The sequence below is a fragment of the Panthera onca genome, chromosome C2 (assembly GCF_046562875.1).
Source record: "Panthera onca isolate mPanOnc1 chromosome C2, mPanOnc1 haplotype 2, whole genome shotgun sequence".
NCBI classification, from domain to species: Eukaryota; Metazoa; Chordata; class Mammalia; order Carnivora; family Felidae; genus Panthera; species Panthera onca.
This window is the reverse complement of record NC_138347.1, coordinates 126,921,088-126,939,342: the sequence shown is the minus strand read 5'-3', so window position 1 is coordinate 126,939,342 and position 18,255 is coordinate 126,921,088. Positions and strand designations below refer to the sequence as shown.

The 18,255-nt window shown below is 38.7% G+C and overlaps 1 protein-coding gene and 1 pseudogene across 3 annotated transcripts in view; one reads left to right on the top strand and one right to left on the bottom strand.

Moving 5' to 3' along the window:
* Window positions 1–18,255, top strand: part of PCCB (propionyl-CoA carboxylase subunit beta) — a 92,889-nt gene that overhangs the window by 26,469 nt on the left and 48,165 nt on the right. For all 3 annotated transcript variants that reach the window (XM_078432320.2, XM_078432321.2, XM_078432319.2), the window contains one exon: window positions 8,973–9,083. In XM_078432320.2, the coding sequence (XP_078288446.1) occupies window positions 8,973–9,083 (111 nt within the window). The remainder of the gene's footprint in view (window positions 1–8,972; window positions 9,084–18,255) is intronic.
* On the bottom strand, window positions 944–1,249 carry LOC132676172 (barrier-to-autointegration factor pseudogene; annotated as a pseudogene).

The window sequence follows — 18,255 nt, the reverse complement described above, 5'->3', positions numbered from 1 at the left end:
ATTGGAATTTTGATAAGGGATTGCACTGAATGTACATATTGCTTTTGGGTAGTATGGACAATTTGTTCTTTCCATCTATAACTATAGAATATCTTTCCATTTGTGTTTTCATCAGTTTCTTCTATTAATGTTTTGAGGCTTCAGCATATAGATCCTTGGTTAAATTTATTCTTGGGTATTTTATTATTTTTTTAATGTTTATTTTTGAGAGAGAGAGAGAGAGAAAGCATGCACACATGAGTAAGAGAGGGGCAGAGAGAAAGGGAGACACAGAATACAAAGCAGGCTCAGGCTCTGAGCTTTTAGCACAGAGTCCAACATGGGGCTTGAACTCAGGAGCCACGAGATCATGACCTAAACTGAAGTCAGATGCTCAACCAACTGAGCCACTCAGGTGCCCAGGTATTTTATTTTTTATTGATGTAATTGTAAATGGGATTATTGTTACTTTTTCTAATACCTATTAATGTGTAGAGATGCAGCAGATTTTTGTGTCCTGCAACTTTACTGAATTTATTCTAATAGTGTTTTTTGGTAGAACCTTTCAGTTTTAGGATTTATTTATTGTTTTTTTGAAGGCCACTGATTTTATTGATTTAAAAAACTTTTTAAGGACAGTGACTGTTCTGCTAAGAAAGGAGCCGAAGAACATAAAACAGACCAGAGGTGGAGGTCGGAGTGGGAGGTCTGGGAGGGGCCAGGAATCCACTGGAAGAGGCTGAGAATTGTTGACATGAAACTGGCAGGGGAAGGAAAAGCGAGACTCATGCAAGAGGGAGAATTTCCGGAGGGGGAGAGAACTTCCAAAAGATTTTGAAGTACAGCAGAGGTTGAGTACAACAGAAATCTCTTCCTTTGTAGAGGACAGGGGAGGAGTCCCTACATGGCTGTAAACTCTGAGACTCAATGCTGGGCCTTGGGGCTGGGTGTTCCCCAGAGAGCCTCACAATAAGGCGTCACACCACTCTTGAAGGCACCTAAGCAGTCCTGGGACTGTCTGGCCTTGGCACTGCATGTGTCCTTTAGCCATTCTTGGAAGAGATCTTCATCTTTCCTTAGCATGAGAAACTGGCCAAGGACCACATAGGCCTTGTCAAAGCCCCTTTTCTCCAGCTTCTTGCCCAAGACTTCACCAGTCTCTGCTGGCTCCCCACTGGCTTTTCCCCCATGGGCTCTGTCACAAAGTCTCTGTGCTTTTGGGAGGTTGTCATCTTGATCAGCTTAATAGGCAACTTCAGCTTCTGTAATGGCTCCTTCTACCACTCGGCTGCTCCCACTGATACCTTGACCCACTAGAGGGTTGAGTGTTTATATCTTTATCTATATATCTATATCTATATATAAAATATGTCATCTGCAAATAGTTTTATTTCCAATTAGGATGGTGTGTGTGTGTGTGTGTGTGTGTGTGTGTGTGTGTGTGTGTGTATGTATAACTACTTGCTCTGGTTAGGACTTTAGTACTATGTTGCATAAAAATGGTGAGAATGGGCATCTTTCTTGTTGCTGATCTAAGAGGAATTGATTTTAGCTTTTCACCGTTCAGTATGATGTTAGCTGTTGGCTTGTTATACGTGGCCTTTATTATGTTGAGGTATGTTCTCTGTATACCTGTTTTGTTGAGAGATTTTATCTTAAATGGGTGTTGAATTTTATCACATGTCAAAATTTTTCTGCCTCTGTTCCGATGATCATGATTTTTATTCTTCATTTTGTTAATGTGGTATATGCTGGTGACTGACTGTAGATGTTAAACCAAGCTTGTATCCCTTGAATAAATCCCACTTTGATCATGGTATATATTTTTAATGTATTGTTGAATCAGGTTTGTTAATATTTTGAGTGTTTTTGCATCTGTGTTTATCAAGACTATTGGTCTGTAATTCTTTTTTTCTGTCATCTTTGGTTTTGCTATCAGGGTAATTCTGATCTTGTAAAATGAGTCTGGAAGAATTCCCCTCTCTTCTGTTTTTTTGGAGGAGTTTGAGAAGGATTAGTAAACGTGTAAAAGCTCTCCTCCAGGGGACAGTGGTAAACTGGAGCCTGTTAGAGGTTGAGTGCAAAGATACTGCCTGCCCTTTGAGATCTCTGGAAAGGATTACAGTTGGCCCCAAGATACATCCCTAATTAAAAAAAAGTCTGCCCTACAACTGCAGTCATGATGATGAACTAACAGTCCTCCTTCACAGACAGTTCCTGGGTCTATTGCTCCTTGTAGTGCATTGTAGGTTATGGCTGTTTAAGAGCTTTTTCTCCTTGGTTACAGTCCTGCAGATCCTAGGAGTCTAAGTCCTACTGGCCATCAGAGTCAGGTGATGTAGAGGTGTCCCCTAGAAACAGTCACAGAAATTAGGGTCCTCAATGGTGTGAGCTCCTTTCTGGGTCACACCAATTATTACAGTCCCATGAGACCAGGAATGTAAGGTCCTCTGGCCTCCAGAACCAAGTAAGCAAGAGCGGTCCCCTAGATGGCCCCTGCAAAAATTGGGGCACCAGGTGTATTCAAGAGCTACCTTCTGGGAGACGCCGGTGTTCTGGAGCATGGCAAAGAGACCACAAGGATGGTGTGTCCCCTCAGCCTCCATTCCTGTTGAGTGTTCAGGCAGGCTCCTAGATATGTGTGTGTGTGTGTGTGTGTGTGTGTGTGTGTACGTTTGCCTCTCAGGCTGATGCTTTTATATAAGCATGTGAGCCACCTTCACTGTAAGTCTGGGTGCAATTTGCTGCCTTTGAGTTGTGCTTTGGGGTGAGTTTGAGGGTGTAAGCCACCCTTCAAAAGTGGTTTTCCAGATAGCTTCAGTCTTGTGGGTCTCAGGACATGAGCCCTGGTAAGTTAAAAGTTAGGTGTTTTGGGGGCTTATCTCTCAGGTGTTTATCCTAAAAGTTTGGGATTCTCAATTTGGGGTTCTAACTCTTTGTTCCTGAGGGAGAAGGTCCAGGTTTTGAGTTCCTTCCTAGGTTGTGGGACACTGTGCCAGAGGTGGGGTGGAGTTTATGGTGATAGTGTGCCTCAGTCTCTCATATCTGCCTATGTGTAGTTTTCTTCTGTGTAGTTGTCACTCATTTAGCCTTTATGTGTGTGTTTTTTTTTTTTTCCCTTAGAGGAAATTGTTCCATATGTAGCTGTAGACTCACTGTGGTGTTGGGAGGGGGTGAGTTGAGGATTTTCCTATATTACCATCAAAAACTAGATTTTTATTTTACTTGCATTTATTTATTTTTTAAAAACTAGATTTAAATCTAATCTATATTAATAGAGGAATTTAATCCATTTACATTTAATATGATTACTAATAAAGGTTTTATTTCTGCTATTTACCTATTCTCTGTGTTACGTTCTTTTGTTCCTCAGTTCCTCTATTAATCTTTAGTGTCATTTTTTTAAGTGTGCCGTTTGGATTCACTTCTTTCATTTTCATCATTCTTCCCCTAGTAATTACCTAGGGAATTAAAATTATCACCTTAAATTTACAGCAATTTTGTTTGAATAATACTAGTTTAGCTTCAATAGTATGTGAAAGTTCTGCTTTTATACATCTCTATTCCTTCTCCATGTTGTTACCATAAGTTATATTTTTATATGTTGTGTACCCAAACAGATTTATATTTTTGTTTTGTGCATTTGCTTTTTAAATACCTTAGGAAGAAGGAAGATGTTACAAATCAAACCAACGTACCAAAATAACACTGCCTTTTATGTTTACTTAGGAAATTACATTTACTAGTGTTTATTTTTTCTCATGACGTCAGGGTATTTACTATGGTCCTTTCATTTCAGGCTGAAGGACCTGTAGCATTTCTTGTATGTCTACTGTAAACAACCTTCAGCTTTTGTCTGGAAATGTCTTAATTTTTCCTTTATTCTGAAAGGATAGTTTTGCTGGATATATTTGACAGTTTTCTTTTTCCTTTTGAGACTATAATATCCCACTGGACTCTATGATTTCTTTTTTTTTTTAAGTTTATTTATTTTTGAGAGAGAGTGAGTGAGCACAAGTAGGGAAGGGGCAGAGAGATAGAGGGAGAGAGAGAATCCCTAGCAGGCTCTGCACTGTCAGCATAGAGCCCAATGCAGGGCTTGAACTCATGAACTGTGAGATAATGACCTGAGCTTAAATCAAAGTTGTATGCTTAGTGACTGAGCCACTGAGGCACCCCTGGACTCTATGACTTCTGGTGAGAAGTAAACTGTTAATTTTATTGAGGATTTCTTGTATGTGACAAGTTGCTTCCTCTAGTTGCCCTCAAATTCCTCTCCTTGTGTTTAGGTTTCAGCAGTTTGAATGTAATGTGAGTTTGGTGTGGATCTGAGTTCATCCTATCTGCATGGAAATTCAGAGATTTTTGGATGTGTATACTCACATCTTTCATCAAATCTGGGAAGTTTTCAGCCATTATTTCTTGAAATCTTTTGCCTCTTCCTCTGAGATAACTGTAATGTGTATGTTGGTACATGTCATGCATCCTTACAGATTCCTTAGGCTGTTCATTATTCTTCATTGTTTGCCTAGCTGCTCCTTAGACTGAATAGTTTCAGTGTCTTCACGTTGTCTGAATTTTTCTTTTGCTTGTTGAAGTCTGCTGTTGAACCCTTCTAGTAAGCTTTTAATTTCAGGTCTTGTTCTTTTCAGCTTCGGAATTACTGTTTGGTTTCTTTTTATTTCTGTCTCTTTACTGGCATACTCATTTTGTCATTGTTTTGCTGATTTCCCTTTTTTCCCCCCTCATGATTTCCTTTAGCGCATTGACCATTTAAGACCATTGCTGTAACATCTTTGACAGTTCCAATGTTTTAGCTTCCTCAGCAATGTTTTTTTTTTTTTCCTGTGAATGGCCCATAGTAGCCTGTTTATGTGTTTGGTAATTTCTTTGTTGAGTACTGGAAATTATGTGTATTTCTGGTAATGTTGGAAATCTAATTCACTCATTAGAGACTACAGAGTTTTGCTTCTTGGGGGCTGAATCTATCCATTTGTGACTTTCTGAACTGTTTTTGCAAAATATGTTACATGTTTAGTGTGGTCACTGAAGATTCTGGTAGTCCGTCAGCTGACAAAGATTTCCTTAAAAGTCTGGCTCCCAGAAGAGAAACTGTCTCTTTAAATCCCATCTCAGCCAGGGAGCTACTTGAATCTGTCAGGGTTCAAACAGTTGCCAGCCTCTCTGCTGGTCCCATATTGATCAAAAACCATGATCAGTAATCAGTACACATAACTGAGTTTTGGAGGACAGGGTTCTTATTGCTTACTCTGACACCAGCTAGCTGCAGTAGGAACATAGGCTGCCAATCCCCTCGCAAGGGGTTGCAGGGGTGGGGGAGGGATGGTTCCACTACACTCTAGGGTTCCAAAATAGTTGATTCAGACAGTTCCTGCTAGCTCAATAGTGGGTTAGAGGCAGATTCTTAGAACTTCTTGTTCTAGCATCTTCTATGATGTCACTCCAGTTCTTCCATGTTACGCACATATTTTTAGTATACCTTTCTAATTCCTCTGACTTAAACAAAACAAAACAAAACTATGTTGAGTTAATGGGTGTTTGCTCTAAGGGTTACAATATGTATCTTAATTGATCACAGTCTACTTCAAATGGAAACTGACTTAATTCTGGTAAAATATAGGATCTTTGATCTGATATAGCTCCATTTTACCCCCCTTTGTTTTCTTATTAACACTTTGCTGCTAGGTTTATAAGTTATTTAAAATTATGGCTTTATATAATCTTTTAAAGTATCAAGACAGAACTATATTTATACAGTATTATATATTTAATCACATGATGTTACTTGCTTCTTGTGGATTTTAATTACCATCTGGTATTATTTTCTTTTACCCTGAAGGACATTGAGCTGGTTTGGGCAGTGGTAGCAGCCTGAGTTAAGAATGCTACTGCTCTTAGCTCAAGTTTAGCAGGTTTTTTTTTTTTTTTTTTTTTTTTTAAATCAATAAACACTTCTCAAGTTGTTAATATTTGGTTGGGTTCCTAAGCCTTCAAATGTTTGTTTTTGATAATTCTTACCAGTTTTATAGTTGCTGTTTTGGAGGAGAGTTTTCTAAACTATTCACTCTGCCATAGCTGGAAGTTCACCTGTGTACCTTGATATTTTTTGCATAGTATAGACAACTTTTTCAACTTTTTTTATTGTTGTAAAATACACTTGAAATTTACCAATTTAACCATTATTAAGTGTACATTCAGTGGTAGTAAATACATCCATAATGTTGTGCAACTGTCACCAGTATTCATCTGGGTAACTCTTTTCATCTTGCAAAACTGGAACTCTAGGAGTGCCTGGCTGGCTCAGTTGGAAGAACATGTGATTCTTTTTTTTTTTTTTAAATTTTTTTTTTTTTTCAACGTTTATTTTATTTTTTGGGACAGAGAGAGACAGAGCATGAACGGGGGAGGGACAGAGAGAGAGGGAGACACAGAATTGGAAACAGGCTCCAGGCTCTGAGCCATCAGCCCAGAGCCTGACGCGGGGCTCGAACTCACGGACTGTGAGATCGTGACCTGGCTGAAGTCGGACGCTTAACCGACTGCGCCACCCAGGCGCCCCAGAACATGTGATTCTTGATCCTTGGGGTTGTGAGTTCGAGCCCCACATTGGGTATAGAGATTACAAAAACAAACAAACAAAACCAAACTGGAACTCTATACCCTTTAAGTAGTTTCCCCTGTTATTCCCTCCCCCAGGTCCCTGGTACTCAGTCTTCCACTTTGTCAGTATGATTTTGACTAAGTACCTTATATAAGTGAAATAATATTGTATTTATTTGTGTCTTTGTGAATGGCTTATTTAGTATAATGTCCTCAATGTTTATCCATGTTGTAGCAAGTTTTTTCTTTTTAAGGCTAAATAATACTCCGTTGTATGTACATATCACATTTTGTTTATTCATTCATCCATTGATGGGCAGTGGGTTGCTTCTGTGTTTCAGTTATTGTGAGTAATGCTGCTATGAATATAGGTGTACAAATAATCTCTTTGAGGGGTGCCTGGGTGACTCAGTCGGTTAAGCATCTCTCTCCCTTACGGTGACCATCTCCATGCTGGGTGTGGAGCTTGTTTGAGATTCTCTCTCTCCCCCTCCCCCTCCCCCTCCCCTGCTCATGCACATATCTCTCTCAAAATAAAATTTGTTTCTTACATTGGTTCAAGTGACGGAATAAATTCTAAAAACAAAACAAAAAAACAATACAAATATGTCTTTGAGACCCTGGTTTCTATTCTTTCTGGTATATTGCTATAAGTGGAATTTCTGGATCACATGGTAATTTTTAAATTTTTGAGGAACCTCTGTGCTGTTTTCCACAGTGGCTGTACCATTTTACATTCCCACCAGCAGTTTGCAAAGGTTCCAATTTCTCCAAATCCTTGCCAACATTACTTGTTTTCTGTTTGATAGTAGCTATCCCAGTGTTTCTGTTGTGGTACCTACAACACAACCTTCTAAAAAAATTTTTCTTTTTAATGTTTATTTTTGAGAGAGAGAGTGCGAGTGAGTGGGTGGGGGAGGGGCAGAGAGAGGGAGAGACACAGAATCTGAAGCAGGCTCCAGGCTCTAAACTACAGCACAGAGCTCGATGCGGGGCTCGAACCCACGAACCATGAGATCATGACCTGAGCCAAAGTTGGACACTTAACTGCCTGAACCACCCAGGTGCCCCTGTGATACCTCATTCTAGTTATGATTTGTATTTCCCTAATGATTAGGGATGTTGAGCTGGAATGACAGGGGCTTGCAGCAATGAGGTAGGGAGGTAGAACCACAATGGCCACCGTCCTTTCTAACTACATTTGTGTAATCAGAATCTCAGCAGTGGGCAATCCGTGATATTTGGAGGACAGAGTGCTTTTTGTCTACCTGGGCTCTTTTTGAAAGCTCTGTGTAAGCTGCTCCAGGAGTATGTTTACTGCTGCCTGCCTTGTGGCTAAGGGGGCAGAGGATGAGTAGCTGCTGTTGTGCTAAGAGCTAAAATTGACCGAAATTAACTGCAGTTTATTCCCCAAAGTTTCCTCTGGGAGTTGGAAGCCTTCTATAGACTCTAGAGTTTCAAAAAGTTTTTTCACATAGATTATGTCAGTCCAGGTGTTGTCTAGGTGAAGACAGATTCCTGGTGCTTTCTGCTCTGCCATCTTCCCAGAATCCTCTCTATTAGATGGCTTTTTGTGCTATTCTCAGCTATGTCCTATGATTTATAAAAATTGGGTTCAGAGCCTAGACATGGCTAAAAGTGGACATGCTTCTCTTATGCTGATGGAGCTGAGGGGAAGGAAAACAGTTGGGAGTTGGGCAAGGAGTCATTGGAGTATCATCTTGCTTGGGTCTTTCAGTCCCATTCCTTTCTTTCCCAGAGGTGGCCTGAGGCTTGGCCCTTTGCATACCTTTTCCCCCATTGAAACTTTCTGGCGTCAGCTACCTCCCTTTCTCCATATACCCTGTCTAGAGGTGGGCAGACATTGAAGACAGAGTAAAGTTGCACCTGCTTCTTAACCTTGCCTTCTAACTGCTGGGTACCCTCTGTGGTTGGTGTGAAGGGACTCCAACTAGAGGTCATGGCTCCACGGTAAGTGTTGGCTTTGTACATCCTGCCTAAGGCTTTCATTCATTTTTTCAGCCAGCTTTGTGAAGGTAGGGGTGCTGGGCTTGAGGTGTGTTTGGGGCTGGGGTGAAATTGATGGGAGTCACTCCGAGCTCATGTCCTGTTGGAGCTTTTGGGAAACTACTGTCAGGGAGGGGAGAGAGGGTATTTGCCCCAGAAATTAATATGCCAATAATCCCATCTGTTATGTGGAGAAATTGCACATATATAATTCTGGAAGAAACTGTACTGATTAGGTCTCTTGCCTCCAGGATAGAATTTCTGTGACTAAAAGCCAAATGTAATTTTATTATTGCCTTTATTTTTCTGCAGTTAGTGCAATGAACACCTCTGTAACAAGATGCCTTATCTTTCTCTTTTGACAGAGGAACGTCATGGCATCTGGAGTCGTCCCTCAGATTTCTCTCATCATGGGCCCATGTGCTGGTGGGGCCGTGTATTCCCCAGCTCTAACAGACTTTACGTTCATGGTAAAGGTAAGAAGGAAGGGCCTGTTTCTCCTGCCCTTTGAGAGTTGTTCAGTAACTCACCTGCAGTAAAAAGAATCCCTGACCTAGATCTGGGTTATCTGCATTGTCATTGGCTTTCAGCATAGTAATGATAAGATGTTAGTGGAGAGAAGGTTTTGGCAGAATGTGTTTGTGTACTTCATTGGTGGGTGATTTTACTTGTTGATTTGAAATGCAAATGATTTCCAAGTAATCAAAGGATCCTATCTGCCCAGACAGATGATTGTTTACTGAATCCTTTTAAGAAGTTTCTCACAGTAGGCTTTCCTGTAATCTATTGGGAAGTTGTTTCTTATGTCCTACCTTTATTTTTTCAGCTTTTTGCCATTTCATTACATATTGTTTATAATGGTAATGGTAAATCTGATTTCTAACTTCATTTTGAGAGGTGTATATCTTTAGTACATAATTTTTATGGAATGATATTTTAAATTTTATTTTACTTATTTTTTTGAAAAAATTTTTTAATTTTATTTTTTAAAATTTACATCCAAATTAGTTAGCATATAGTGCAACAATGATTTCAGGAGTAGATTCCTTAATGCCCCTTACCCATTTAGCCCATCCCCCCTCCCACAACCCCTCCAGTAACCCTCTGTTTGTTCTCCATATTTACGAGTCTCTTATGTTTTGTCCCCCTCCCTGTTTTTATATTATTTTTGTTTCCCTTCCATTATATTCATCTGTTTTGTCTCTTAAAGCCCTCATATGAGTAAAGTCATATGATATTTGTCTTTCTCTGATGGACTAATTTTGCTTAGCATAATACCCTCGAGTTCCATCGACATAGTTGCAAATGGCAAGATTTCATTCTTTTTGATTGCCGAATAATAGTCCATTGTGTGTGTGTGTGTGTGTGTGTGTGTGTGTGTGTGTGTGTATGTATATATATACATGTATATAAATATGTGGGGTGTGTGTGTGTATATATATATGTGTATATATATGTATATATATATACACACACACACACCACATCTTCTTTATCCATTCATCCATCGATGGACATCTGAGCTCTTTCCACGCTTTGGCTATTGTTGATACTGTTGCTATAAACATGGGGGTGCATGTGTCCCTTTGAAACAGCACACCTGTATCCCTTGGAAAATACCTAGTAGTGCAATTGCTGGGTCATAGGGTAGTTCTATTTTTAGTTTTTTGAGGAACCTCCATACCATTTTCCAGAGTGGCTGCACTAGCTTGCATTCCCACCAACAATGCAAAAGAGATCTCTTTCTCCGCATCCTCACCAACATCTGTTGTTGCCTGAGTTGTTAATGTTAGCCATTCTGACAGGTGTGAGGTGGTATCTCATTGTGGTTTTGATTTGTATTTCCCTGATGATGAGGTGATGTTGAGCATTTTTTCATTTGTCGGTTGGCCATCTGGATGTCTTCCTTGGAGGAGTGTCTATTCATGTCTTTTGCCCATTTCTTCACTGGATTATCTGTTTTTTGGGTGTTGAGGTTGATAAGTTCTTTATAGATTTTGGATCCTAACCCTTTATCTGATATGTCATTTGCAAATATCTTCTCCCATTCTGTCGATTACCTTTTAGTTTTGCTGGTTGTTTTCTTGGCTGTGCAGAAGCTTTTTATTTTGATGAGGCCCCAGTAGTTCATTTTTGCTTTTGTTTCCCTTGCCTCCGGAGACATGTTGAGTAAGAAGTTGCTGCGGCCAAGGTCAGAGAGGTTTTTGCCTGCTTTGTCCTCTAGGATTTTCATGGCTTCCTGTCTTACATTTAGGTCTTTCATCCATTTTGAGTTTATTTTTGTGTATGGTGTAAGAAAGTGGTCCAAGTTCATTCTTCTGCATGTCGCTGTCCAGTTTTCCCAGCACCACTTGCTGAAGAGACTGTCTTTATTCCATTGGATATTCTTTCCTGCTTTGTCAAAGATTAGTTGGCCATACGTTTGTGGGTCCATTTCTGGGTTCTCTCTTCTGTTCCATTGATCTGAGTGTCTGTTCTTGTGTCAGTACCATACTGTCTTGATAGTTACAGCTTTGTAGTATAGCTTGAAGTCCGGGATTGTGATGCCTCCTGCTTTGGTTTTCTTTTTCAAGATTGCTTTGGCTATTCGGGGTCTTTTTTGGTTCCATACAAATTTTAGGATTATTTGTTCTAGTTCTGTGCAGAATGCTGGTTTAATTTTGATAGGGATTGCATCGAATGTGTAGATTGCTTTGGGTAGTATCTACATTTTAACAATATTTGTTCTTCCTATCCAGGAGCATGGAACATTTTTCCATTTTTTGGTGTCTTCTTCAATTTTTTCATAAGCTTCCTATAGTTTTCAGTGTGTAGATTTTTTACTTCTTTGGTTAAATTTATTCCTAGGTATTTTATGGGTTTTGGTGCAATTGTAAATGGGATTGATTCCTTGATTTCTCTTTCTGTTGTTTCATTGTTGGTGAATAGGAATGAAACCAATTTCTGTGCATTGATTTTATATCCTGCAACTTTGCTGAATTCATGAATCAGTTCTAGCAGTTGTTTGGTGGAATCTTTAGGGTTTTCCATATACAGTATTGTGTCAAATGGGAAGAGTGAAAGTTTGACCTCCTCCTGGCTAATTTGGATGCCCTTTATTTCTTTGTGTTGTCTGATTGCAGAGGCTAAGACTTCCAACACTATGTTGAATAACAGTGGTGAAAGTAGACATCCCTGTCTTGTTCCTGACCTTAGGTGGAAAGCTCTCAGTTTTTCCTCATTGAGGATGATTTAATGTTGGGTCGTTCATATACAGCTTTTATGATCTCGAGGTATGATCCTTCTATCCCTACTTTCTTGTGGGTTTTGATCAAGAAAGGATGCTGTATTTTGTCAAATACTTTTTCTGCATCTATTGAGAGGGTCATATGGTTCTTGTCCTTTTTTAATTGATGTGATGAATCATGTTCATTGTTTTGCAGATATTGAACCAGCCCTGCATCCCAGGTATAAATCCCACTTGGTCCTGGTGAATAATTTTTTTAATGTATTGTTGGAGCCATTTGGCTAATACCTTGTTGAGGATTTTTGCATCCGTGTTCATCAGGGAAATTGGTATATAGTTCTCCTTTTTAGTGGGGTCTCTGTCTGGTTTTGGAATCAAGGTAATGCTGGCTTCATAGAAAGAATTTGGAAGTTTTCCTTCCATTTCTATTTTTTGGAACAGCTTCAAAAGAATAGATGTTAACTCTTCCTTAAATGTTTCGTAGAATTCCCCTGGAAAGCCATCGGGCCCTGGACTCTTGTTTTTTGGGAGATTTTTGATTTCTAATTCAATTTCTTTACTGGTTATGGGTCTGTTCAAGTTTTCTATTTCTTCCTGTTTCACTTTTGGTAGTGTATATGTTTCTAGGAATTTGTCCATTTCTTCCAGATTGCCCATTTTATTGGCATATAATTGCTCATAGTATTCACAATAGTATTGTTTGCATATCTGCTGTGTTGGTTGTGATCTCTCCTCTTTCACTCTTGATTTTATTTATTTGGGTCCTTTCCTTTTTCTTTTTGACCAAACTGGCTAGTGGTTTATCAAGATATTTCTAATTTTAAATCAGGCCTACTTGCATTTATACAAGAACTTGCATTATACTTGAGAACATTTTTAAAAAATTAGTTTTTCTTTATAAAATACATTTAACAGTAATGAGCAAATAAATTCCAAGACTGATTTGGAGTAGGATGGAAAGAAAAGCTAGTCTTCTAGTATGAGGAGAACAATGTAAATGAGAGAATGTAAATAAGGAACACTTTTTTTCTCAAGGGTAGTTTGGCAGTAGGAATTGACAAGTTTCGAAACTTTGATCCAGATATTCTGTTTTTTGTGATGGATTGAAAGCAATCTGTATGTTCAACAGAGGTGGTTTTAAAAATGAAGATGACCACTTCTCTTCTTGAACAAAGCAGAATTCCCTATACTTTGCCCACTCAGTCAATATATACAATACCTATCTGAGCTAACCCAGCCTTCTTCTCCCTGCCAGGAACAGAGGTGTCAATTCTTTTGGCTAAGGACATTCTCTCCCGCTCTCCCTACATTCATGCACATTTTGTAATAAGACTCCTCACACTTTTTCAGTAGCCAGACTTCTGTTTGCTCTCTTTCATCTACTGTTTTCAGCCTCTTCCTTTGTACTGGATCCTCCCATCAGAACTAACCCATGTTCAGGTATTTCTTATCTTAAAAACTAACACAAAAGTCCTCCCCTAGTCTGTATCTCCCTGTGGCTATTGCCCTATTCCTATCTTCCCACTCTCCTTAACACATTCCAATTTGGCTCTGTCCCCTCACTCCACTAAACCTGTTTTTTTAAAGGTCATCAGTGATTTCTGTGTCACTGTAAGTGATCTTTAGCATGCATTTCCCTTCATGTGTTAGCAACATTCTTTCCCTTTGCCTCTACTCTGTTGTCCCTGGCCTCTCCTCTCCCCTCTCTGGCTGTCTTGGTGTCCCTTGTCATCTCATGCTATTCCATTCACTATATATGCATGAATATAGTGGGGTTCATTCTACATGGCTTTCTCCCTCTTTCTTTGTGGTTATTTTCCAGCTTTATTGAGAGATGATTAACATATAACATCGTATAAGTTTAAGGTGTATGATGTGTTGATTTGATAAACTTATATTTTGCAAAAATAATTACCGTTGTAGTGTTACTTAGCTAACACCTCCATCACCTCAGATAATTACCATTTCTTTTCTATGGTGAGAACATTTAAGATCTACTCTCCTAGCAATTATCAAGTGTATAATACAGTATTAACAGTAAGAGTCACTCTGCGCGTATGTGACATCTCCAGAACTTACTCATCTTATAACTGCAAGTTTATACCTTTCACCAGCACCTCCCTCCCCATTCCCCCAGTCACCAGCTGCTGGTAACTACCATTCTACTCTGTTTCTAGGAATCCAGATTTTTTGCTTCTTTTTAAAGAATATTTGTTTGTTTATTTATTTATTTAGAGATAGGGCACTCAGGTGAGCGAGCAGGGGAGAGGCCGAGAGAGGAAAAAGAGAGAGATTCCCAAGCAGGCTCTTTGCTGTCAGTGCAGAGTCCAGTGTGGGATCTCACAAACCGTGAGATCATGACCTGAGCCAAAATCAAGAGTCAGACATTTAACCAACTGAGTCACCCAGGCACCCCTAGGAGTTCAGCTTTTTAGATTCCACACATAGGTGAGATCATACATTGTCTGTCTCTTTCTGGTTTTATTTCATTTAGCATATGCATTTATACATGGCTAATAATAATAAGCCATGAGTGAAATGCTCTCAAGGTCCATCCATGTCACAGATTGGCAGGATTTCCTTTTTTCTCATGGCTGAATAATGTGCGTTTCTTCTTTTCTTCATTTATCTGTTTTTGGACACTTAGGTTGTTTCTGTATCTTGGCTATTGTAGTAATGCTACAGTGAACATTGGAGTGCAGATAATATCTCTTTGAGGTGCTTATTTCATTTCCTTTTTTAAAAAATTTTAATTCTGGGGGTACCTGGGTGGCTCAGTTGGTTAAGCATCCAACTCTTGATTTCTGTTCAGCTCATTGTCTCATCATCGTGGGATTGAGCTCCATGTTGGGCTCTGCACTGGGTGTGGAGCCTGCTTGGGATTCTCCTACCCACCCCTTCCCCCCACCCCATGACCCTACCCCAGGCACACACACTCTCTCTCTCAAAATAATAAAATAAAATTAAAATTAATAAATTAATTTATTAATTTTATTAATAATAAAATAAAATTTTAATTCCAGTGTAGTCAACATATAGTGTTATCTTAGTTTCCAGTATACAATACAGTGATTCAGTAATTCCTTATATTACTCATTGTTCATCATGATGAGTGTACTATTAATTCCCTTCACCTATTTCACCTATCCCCCCACCCACCTTCCTCTGGTAACCATCTGTTCTTTATAGTTAAGAGTCTGTGTTTTGGTTTGTCTTTTTTTTTTTTTTTCTTTGTTCGTTTTGTTTCTTAAATTCCACCTGTGAGTAAAATCATATGGTGTTTGTCTTTCTCTGACTATTTCTCTTAGCATTGTACTCTCTAGCTCTTGCAGATAGTAAGATTTCATTCTTTTTGATGGCTGAATATTTCATAGTATATATATATACATATATATACATAATACACATACACATACATATATACACACACATACACACACATGAATGCATGCATGCACACACGCACACTGCATCTTCTTTATCCATTCATCAATCAGTGGACATTTGGGTTGCTTCAACAATTTGGCTATTGTAAATTATACTGCAATAAACACAGGGGTTATGTATCCCTTTGAATTAGAATCCATATTCTTTGGAGTATGATTACTGGATCATGGGGTAGTTTTTTGAAAAAATTTTTGAGGAACCTCTATACTGTTTTCCACAGTGGCTGCACCAGTTTGCATTCCCACCAACAATGCACAAGGGTTTCCTTTTCTCTACATCCTTTAATGTAAGGTCTCATTGTAGTCATTTTGATTTCCATTCCCCTGATGATGAGTGATGTTGAGCATCTTTTCATGTGTCTGTTGGTCCTCTGGATGTAGTCTTTGGAGAACTATCTGTTCATGTCGCCTGCCCATCTTTTGATTGTATTGTTCTTAGGGTGTTCAGTTGTATCAGTTCTTTAGTAACCCTTTATCAGATATGTTGTTTGCAAATATCTTTTTCCATTTAGTAGGTTGTCTTGTAGTTTTGCTGATGGTTTCCTTTGGATATATATCCAAAAGTGGAAATGTTGGATCATATAATTGTATTTTTAATTTTTTGAGGGACCTCCCTGCTGTTTTTCCATAGTGGCTGTATCCATTTACATTCCCGCCAGCAGTGCACAAGTGTTCCCTATTCTCCACATTTTTGCCAACAGTTATTTCTTGTCTTTTCCATAATAGCCATTCTAACAGGTTGAGGCAATACCTCTTTTTGGTTTTGATATACATTTCCCTGATGATCAGTGATGTTGGATATCTTTTCATATGCTTGTTGACCATTTGTATGTCTTCTTTGGAAAAATGTTGAGATCTTCTGTTCATTAAAATTTTTTTTCTAGCTTTATTGATACAGTTGTCATATAACACTGTAAGTTTAAAGTGTACAGTGTGATAGCTTGATACATGCATATATTGTGAAGTGTTTATCACAATAAGGTTATTTAACACATTCTTCACCTCACATAGTTTTCATTTTTGATTTTTGTTTTTATTGAGTTATAGGTATTCTTTAACTGTTTTTGATATTAACCCCTTTTCACATACATGGTTTGCAAATATTTTCTCCCATTCAGTAGGTGGCCTTTTCATTTTGTTGATTTTCTTTTGCTGTGCAGAAACTTTTTAGTTTGATATTCTGCTTGTTAATTTTTGCTTTTGTTGTTTCTGCTTTTGGTGTACTATCCATAAAATTGTTGCCAAGATCAGTATCCAGGAGCATTTTCCCTGTGTTTTCTTCTAAGAGTTTTATGGTTTCAGGTCTTTAAGTCTTTAATCCATTTTGAGTTATTTTTTGTGAGCAGTCGAATATATGGGTCTGATTGCATTCTTCTGCCTGTACTTACCCAGTATTCCCAAAATCATTTATTGAGGAAATGGTCTTTTCCTCATTGAGTATTCTTGGCTCCCTTGTCAATGTTAGTTGGCATTATATATGAGGATTTACTTCTGGGTTCTTGACTCTGTTCTGTTGGTCTGTATGTCTGTTTTTATGCTAGTACCATACTGTTTTTATTATTGTAACTTTGCATTATAGTTTGGAATCAGAAAGTATGGTGCCTCCAGGGGCGCCTGGGTGGCTCAGTCAGTTAAGTGTCCAACTTCAGCTCAAGTCATGATCTTGTGGTTTGTGGGTTCCAGCCCCACATCGGGTTCTGTGCTCACAGCTCAGAGCCTAGAGCCTGCTTCAGATTCTGTGTCTCCCTCTCTGTCTGTTCCTCCCCTACTTGCATCTGTCTCTTTCTCTCTCTCAAAAATAAAGATTAAAAAAAAAAAAGTGTGGTGTCTCCAGCTTTATTCTTCTTTGTCAGGATTGCTGTTCTGGGTCTTTGGTTCCATGCAAACTTTAGATGTTTTTTTTTCTATTTGTCAAAAATGTCCCTGGAATTTTCAAAGGAATTGCATTGAATCTATAGAGGGCTTTGGGTAGAATGGACATTTTAACAGTGTTCTTATCCATGAACCTGAGATCTCTTCCATTTATTTGTGTTCTCTTCTGTGTCTTTCACCAAAGTCTTAGAGTTTTCAGTGTTTAGATCTTCCACTTCTGTGGTTAAATTTTTCTTTCTTTCTTTTTTTTTTTAAACATTTATTCATTTTTTGAGAGAGACAGAGAGAGAGAGAGAGAGAGAGAGATGGAGTGTGAGTGGGGGAGGGGCAGAGGGAGACACATAACCTGAAGTAGGATCCAGGCTCTGAGCTGTGAGCACAGAGTCCAACAACAGGCTTGAACCCATGAACTGCGAGATCATGACCTGAGCTGAAGTCGGATGCTTCACCAGCTGAGCCACCCAAGCATCCTGGTTAAATTTATTTCCAATATTTTTTTATGTTTGATGCTATTGTGGATGTCCTAGCTTTCTTTTTCAGATATTTTATTAGTGTATAGAAATGATACTGATTTCTGGATTTTTTTTGTATGCTTTCTCAGTTATGTGTTGTTATCGTAAGCACTCCCATCCTCTACTTGCAGAACTTTCTTTAATGTCTGCATATTGGTGCCATCAGCCTTCTTTTGTCCTCCATAACTGATCATCTGGTCTTAACTATTCTATATGTTAAGTATGTCATGTATTTAATGCAACTACAGTAAAAATGCTAACAGATTGGTTTTTTTTTTTGTTTTTTCTTAAAGGACTAGACAGTCCATGAAAGAAGTGTAATGAAAGGCTAGCCCTGCCAGGTAATAAAATATAGAGTGAAAATAACCGTTTAATCAACTTGTAAGTAAGTAGACCAGAGGAACAGAATTGAGAAATAGATCTGAGTATACTTGGATAGCTAGTTTATGATGAAATGGATATTACTCTATTCAGGGTCACCCATGATGGCAATTTTTTTGTATCAGAGACCCCAGAGATTCCTGCATTACTAAATCCAGTTGACATTTCTCAGTCATCATCTTACTTGACTTTTTGGCATTTGACCTAGCTA